This window comes from Panicum hallii, chromosome 4, assembly GCF_002211085.1.
Source record: "Panicum hallii strain FIL2 chromosome 4, PHallii_v3.1, whole genome shotgun sequence".
Classification (NCBI taxonomy): Eukaryota; Viridiplantae; Streptophyta; class Magnoliopsida; order Poales; family Poaceae; genus Panicum; species Panicum hallii.
The window spans coordinates 26,906,052-26,913,519 of NC_038045.1; the positions used below are offsets into that span (position 1 = coordinate 26,906,052).

The 7,468-nt window shown below is 46.6% G+C and overlaps 1 protein-coding gene across 1 annotated transcript; it reads left to right on the top strand.

Moving 5' to 3' along the window:
* The first annotated feature begins 2,057 nt into the window (after positions 1-2,057).
* On the top strand, positions 2,058-6,077 carry LOC112891074 (O-fucosyltransferase 34-like). Its single transcript, XM_025957976.1, has 8 exons — positions 2,058-2,367; positions 3,371-3,438; positions 3,537-3,625; positions 3,723-3,888; positions 3,975-4,264; positions 4,388-4,592; positions 4,707-4,864; positions 5,356-6,077. The coding sequence occupies exons 1-8, from the start codon at positions 2,058-2,060 to the stop codon at positions 5,597-5,599; spliced, it is 1,530 nt and encodes a 509-aa protein (XP_025813761.1). The 3' UTR covers positions 5,600-6,077.
* Positions 6,078-7,468: the final 1,391 nt, after the last annotated feature.

The window sequence follows — 7,468 nt, forward strand, 5'->3', positions numbered from 1 at the left end:
GGCCCATCAGATATGAGGGTGGGATATATAAAGAGACTACTACTTAACTAGCTGCTGACTTGAGCGCATCAGTCTCTGAAGATAAAAAATGTTTTGAACTAACTGTTTCAACGCCCAAATAATGAAACACACGTATATGCGCGCAGATATGGATCAAAGTGTATCCGAGCATATTCTCCTTAAAGTTTATGGACGAAGGAGCCGGGTTGAAACTGTTGAAAACTACGAGGAAACTTAACAGACGATGGCCCGGTTTATTTTCCGCGACTTTAATCCCGTCACATCGGATGTTTGATACCAATTAGAAATATTAAATATAGACTAATTATAAAACTATAAATAGAGACTAATTCGCGAGATAAATCCATTAAGCCTAATTAGTCCATGATTTGATAATGTTGTACTACAATAAATATATGTTAATGATGGATTGATTAGGCTTAATAGATTCATCTCGTAAATTAGTCTCCAATTATACAATTAGTTTTATAGTTTGATCATATTTAGTTTTTCTAATTAGTATTCAAACATCTAATAGGATCCAGATTAAAAATTAGTGTCTGAACCCAGCGCTGAAAGCACTGAAATTGTTAGACAACAGCATCTAAAAAAAATATACGAAAGTAAGTGTGTCCTTTTTGAAGGGAGAATAGTTTTGTATACTTTTGCAAGGAAGTTCCATTTTCCCGCTGCGTGATTAAAAGCTTTGCCGCGAACACGCAAGGAATTGTCAGGAACAAATTTCACCGATGAAAAGGAAGGAAGACTTCACCACAAACGACACAAACCTCCGCATGCAGTGAATCCCAAAAGCTTCATGATACCCTGCGATGCATGGAATTACTAGCGTAGCACCAAGAATTAAAAGAAGCAAGATACCAACACCGGCATGTGACCGATAAAAAATAGCGCCCTCCGGTCCTTGCCCAGAGTAACACCAGCGTCCAGCGCAGCCGAAGCGCCCAAGTGCACGTGGGGCCGCCTCGTCTCGCCGTCGCCGGTAAAAAACCCGCCGCGCCGGCGGTAGTATTCCGGGCCGGGCCGGGCCGAGCCACCGTCGTCACGGGTGGCGCCGTCCCGCTCCGCGCCTCCGCCACCACCCAACGACTCGTCGACTCGTCGTCCGTCCAATTTCACCCGAGTACCCGACGCCATGCCGCGTCCATGCTCCACCCCCCACTTGCCAACCACCTCACCGCTGGCCAGGCCCATCCTGGCCGTCCGCCCTCCACGGCTTTCCGCGCCCTGTCAATCCCGGCTCTCCACGTGCGTGCATTCCCCGCCTCTCGTGTGCACGGCTCCGGTGCCGCCCGCCGATTTTACCCCTCCTCTCCTCCGACACACGCCGCTCCGCGACGGCATCAATGGACGCCGCTACGAGCACACGAGCGAGTGCACCCACTGGACACCGCGCCGAGGCAGCGAGCCAGCGAGGCTGGGTGGGCAAGGCGAGGCGTGACGAGGCGAGGCGAGGGAGAGGCACCGACGCCCAAAAATAACTAGGCGTCCCCACAAATCGCTCCGCCTTCCCTCTCCCGCACCCCCCTCCCTCGCTCCGCTGCGCCAGCGCTGCCCCCGAGATCCACGCCGCATCCTCCTCCCCGCCGGCCTGCCCCCCTCGCCTGCGGCGGCCGACGCTGCCTCCCCGGCGATCCCGGCGCGGCCGCGACCGACCAGGCTAGCGCGGTCTGTCTCGCCGGCCGGTTTTTGCTGCCCAGGTCGAGGGAGCGCTCGACAGGAGGAGCAGGAGGAGGTGGTGGTGAAGAGGCGCGGTTGCTGAGGTTCGCGGGCGGCCGGCGACCGGATTCGGGCGAGGACCGCGGTGCTGGCGGCGGTGGGGCTCTCGGTTTTCCTGCGAGCTCGCGGAGGCGGCGGACTGCGGCGGTGCTGGTGGAGCAAGGAAGCGGCAGGAGGAGGCCCCGGTGGCAGCCGCATTGGGCGGGAGTAGAGCGGCGGCTTCACCGAGGAGGTCGCGGATTTGGTTCCAGGAGGAGCTTCCCAGCCTCGGGCGCTCGCGGCGCCGTCGGTGGCTTTCGCCCCCGCTTGGTCCATGGTCCATGGGGTGGAAGGTGGCGCCAGGGGATAAGGCGGCTGCGGCGGCCGCCGGCGAGAAGCTCAGGTTCCCTCCCTCCGCCGCCGCCGCGCGCTCGCGGATGAAGCTCTGGGTCGTGCGCGCCACCACCACGGTGCTGCTCTGGACCTGCGTCGTCCAGCTCACCGCCGTCGGCGACACCTGGGGCCCGCGGGTGCTCAAGGGCTGGCCGTCCTGCCTCACCGCGCCCGAGGAGGAGGCCGCCGCGGCGCTCCCCGGCGCCGCAGCCGCGCGCCCGCAGCCCGTCGTCGAGAAGGCCGCGCTGCCGCCAAAGAGTGAGTCTCCTCGCATCGCCTCGTCCCGTCTTCTCTGGTTGCTTCCTCGCTTTCGCTCGCACTGTTCCGACCTGCTTCCTTGTGGCTGGACAATGCGGGTTCCAGCTGGACATCGACAGCCGGCCTGCATTGTGGTAGATCCCTCCAAAGCTCCCGCGGACAATTCCTCGGCCTTGCATGAAAATGACTGGTGATTGGTGAGGATTTCGGTCGTTTTCATGTGCTCAAATTAGCAAGCCCTGCGTAATCTAGATTGCATCATGTGGACTTTATTCTGTGGTAGTGTCACATGCAGTGCTCTGCGCAGCATTTGATAATGCTGTCATGCACTCATGGTTTTGAGGATACTGAATCACCATATTCATATCAAAGTTTACATTGGGTGGTGCATGCCGATCGCGTAGCATTGGCCTAGTACTGGAAAATGCATGATACCCCTTCGGTCGGTAGGTCAACAGTTTTTGTCATTCTGGTCATTGTATTCTGACCATGATATTTGTGTTTTGGGGTTTCCATGTTAGGGTCATACTTTTTTAGGTGGGCCACGTTTCATAGGCTTGGTTGGGCAGCAATCATTCATGAACTGATGGTCTGTTCTTCCATAATTTCTTAATTGTTTCTTCACATGAATGGCAAAGGACATTCTCAGAAGCATTGGGTGGGCATTTTTTCTAGTAATTGCATTTGTTGAAACAATGATTCTGTCAATTAGGAGGTAACTTAACTCTTAGGACACAGTTCGGCTCAGACATAGGAGTAATGGTAATTTTTCGTGTACAAGGGCTTTGGTTAACACATTATTGCACACTGCATTTCTATTGACAACTGAATGCCTTTCCTAATGAGTAATGAATGACTGGAAAACTGTGCTCATTATTCTCTTGTTTGCTACTCAAGTACTCTATGTGCACCAGTACTATAGTTATGGTCTTTAAACAGTAAAAATACTTTGTGCATGTTCTAGTGTTTCCTTTCTTTGATTTTTGTTGTCATTGCCTTCCAGGAATATATAGAAACAATGGTTATTTGATGGTTTCGTGCAATGGTGGGCTTAACCAGATGCGAGCTGCAGTAAGCAATTAGAGAAACCTTATTTGTGTTAATTCAGCTGTTTCCTTACAACTTCTCACCCTTAACACTGGTTTCTGGTTTTCTGTACTTTTTATCAGATATGTGACATGGTTGTAATTGCAAGATATTTGAATGTCACTTTAGTTGTGCCAGAGTTGGATAAGACTTCATTTTGGAATGATCCAAGGTGCTGCTTGGCTACTTTAATTTATTTATCAAACTACTATTGGTACTTGTGTTTTTATCAGGGGAAGCTAACTTCAGCAATCTATTCTATCCTGCAGTGAGTTCCAAGATATATTTGATGTCGAGCACTTTATAACCTCATTACGAGGCGAAGTTCGCATTCTGAGAGAATTGCCCCCAAGGGTAAAGAGAAGGGTTGAACTTGGAATGTTTCACTCCATGCCACCGATTAGTTGGTCTGATATTTCCTACTACCAAAATCAGGTAAGTTATATCTTACTTTATTTCATGACTGCTCCGGCATTGCAGAATTTATTGTATGAACTGACGTTTGATTAATTTTGAATCAGATTCTTCCTTTGATTCGTAAGTACAAAATTCTCCATCTGAATAGAACTGATGCAAGGCTTGCAAACAATGGTTTACCAATTGAGATTCAGAAACTACGATGCCGAGTAAACTATGCCTCCCTCAGATTTACCCCACAAATTGAAGAATTGGGCAAGCGAGTAATTAGAATACTTCGCCAAAATGGCCCTTTCTTGGTCCTTCATTTACGTTATGAAATGGATATGCTGGCATTCTCTGGCTGTACACAAGGTTGCAGTAATGAAGAGGCAGAAGAGCTCACAAGAATGAGGTGATTTTTTTTTTTTGGAACTGTAGCTTTATCCTGCACTGAAAATTTTCTTGTTGTTTCTTTTTGATAGTTTTTCATAGACACCTGTTGATTAGACATGCTCCAAACTACTCTTGGCTTCAGGTATGCTTATCCATGGTGGAAAGAGAAAGTGATTGACTCAGACTTGAAAAGAAAAGATGGGCTTTGCCCATTGACACCGGAGGAGACTGCTCTTGTCCTCAGAGCATTGGACATCGATAGAAGTATGCAAATATACATTGCCGCTGGAGAAATATATGGTGGAAAGCGCAGGATGGCTGCTCTAACTTCAGCATACCCGAATGTGGTATGGACATGACAGAATATGTTATGCCACTATTGTATTGTACTTGTGTTACACAGTACTCTTCTACCTGTCCTCTTCTCCTTGCTAATGTTTTGCTATCACCATTGTGTGTAGGTGAGGAAGGAGACACTTTTGGAACCTTCTGATCTGATGTTCTTCCAGAACCATTCATCACAAATGGCAGCACTGGATTATTTGGTATCTTTAGAAAGTGACATATTTGTTCCAACATATGATGGCAATATGGCTAAAGTCGTTGAGGGTCATCGGAGGTTTGCACTATTCCACTTTGTGATACTAGTTATATTCTGCACGTGCGTTTTCAACATACCAGGCTGCATGCTAATAGGATCAACACCATTGTTTCTTTTGAGTGGGGCATTAGTAATGTCCTGAAAAAAGTGAATAGTAGAATTTTTAAAGCACATTAATGGTCTTGTGTTCAACCACCAATTCTTCACTGCTACAGTGTTGCTTCAAGATTTGCGCGTTTTAGTTGAGACAGTATAGAAATGCTACACCTTTGTTTTTCTTTCCCTTTTTAATAAAGCTGAAATCTGGCAATATGTTCATGGTAGTTTATTAATGACTAGAGAATAGACATCTTATTTTGCAATTTGTAAGCAACATGTTAATATGCTGGCCAATCCTCATTGATATTTATAGGCGCAATCCATCTTATGCTTTCTACTACATATGCTGCAAATCTTTGCACCTTTTCACATGTAGTAATCACGTGTATTCTGCAATTTGCTGTTTTCAGATTCATGGGTTTCAAGAAGACAGTCTTGTTAGACCGAAAACTTATTGTTGAGCTAGTAGACCGGTACACCAATGGTTCTCTGCAATGGGATGAGTTCTCTTCATTGATCAAGGCTGCCCATGCAAAGCGGATGGGATCAGCTTCAAAGAGGACGGTGATTCCCGACAGACCCAAGGAAGAGGACTACTTCTATGCCAATCCCCAAGAATGCCTCCAAGATCGTGATCTTCTACAAACATCATGATATCCTCTCATGTCTATATCACATTCACATTATACCATTCTTTCGCAAATGCAACTGAATCTAAAAGGTGATATTTTGAAGTCAGACAGGCGAGTCGCTCTGGCCGAGTCATAGTTGAGGCCTACCTGTAAACTTGAGGAAGCGGGGAGAAAGGGGGGGTGTTGGACGTAGTCGGTAAATACACAGTACAGCATGGAGTGGGGATTTGTTCATTCCACCAAATAAAAGAGAAGGTCGTGTATAGATGGCGATAGAATTTATTTACCACCAAGAGAGTTGTAATTTAAGAGAGGACCGAGAGATGCAACTGGGTTCCTGCATCCGGTCTCGGGTTGTATAACATAGCAGTTGTTCTTGATAGCCGCCCCCATTGTCCCCACCGGCTAAATTTTGGCAACCATGTTGTTGGGAGATGTACACACTGTTTATTGTATCGATACAACATGTATTATATGTCAAGTGCAGAATGTTTGTACCACTTGTAGTTTTTATAATGCAATCAGTGCGTTGCAATGTTTTTAAGTCATCCGATTAATCGCGATTAGTCGCTATAAATCATGCTTATTGGTCCGCCAGTACCTATCACTCCCACCGAGACGACTATCTTGTCTAGAAGTCTTGTCGTCCGATTAATATAGGGACGACTAGCTTCCAGCAAGCTCTGATAACTTTTGGGCCATTGATGGTTTTGACCTGCTCTGGTAACTTTTGGGCCATTGATGGTTTTGACCTCCTCTGTTAACTTTTAACTTTTGAGCCATTGATGGTTTTAACCTGCTCTGGTAACTTTTTGGGCCATTGATGGTTTTGACCAATTGGATTTTGAAATTTCCCTAACGGTCAGTGTATCTCTGCTGTTGTTTTTTTATATCTAGTCTAGTGCTCTTTACAAATCAGAACTCACAAATTACTAAGTCAGTGACCATCTGACCATTAATAAATATTATCTTGAATTTTGCTTTAAACAATATGCTATAAAGTATATCGGTCCTGGAATATACATGACGACTAGACTACGACTAGGACCGACTAGGCTCGACTAATCGGACTGATCATCGACTAATCGTGACTAATCTTCTTATCAGTACCCTTACGACTAGACACAACTTTACGATCTGGAAAACATTGGTACCTTGAATTCCTAAGTGGAGGATGCTTAGTTGATGGGGAAACATTGGTGACCGAGTAGAGTGTCTGTGTTCATAATTTCTCCATGTGGGCAATAACAATGCCGAGCGTTTTATCAGTTTGCTTGGTGTCCGTTGGCAGAATACGCTAAGGTACTCTTCTTTCGCTGTACTGGCAGCTGGAGCTGCAGGCTGACTGCTTTGTCAGCTGCTCAGCGTTTAGTTATCACTTGTCGATTGTCGTATCCGATTGGCTTTCTTGAGTTTCACTTGCTGACTGTTAGGCTGAGCAGTGGGTTTGATGGTAAGATCACTGACTGCACACTTGGTTTGGTTTGCAGCTAAGGGACAAAGACACCTAACAGATTCGAATACCATTCATGACAAGTGATGTAGTAATAAGCCAACCAATATGCCGAAACATGACAAAAACACCATGGTAATGCCATGCTCTCTTGACCCTATGCTAACCAGAATACTGTTGCATAACAAGGATTTCAATCATACCAAAGTCCAAAGTAAAGACAGCGAGCATGGTGATTGTCAGTTTCGCCGCGGCTTGACTAGTTGTACGATAAACAAATTTCAGTTCCAACTCACACAAGGTAGCTTATAATCATATGAAAACCTAAACCTCCATCTTGGTTCGTCTATCCGCTTCCATCTCTCAACCTCTAAATTAGAAAAAAGAACAAGACATGGTTTGGGCTGTCATGTTTTTCCACAGAATGGTACGTTGATT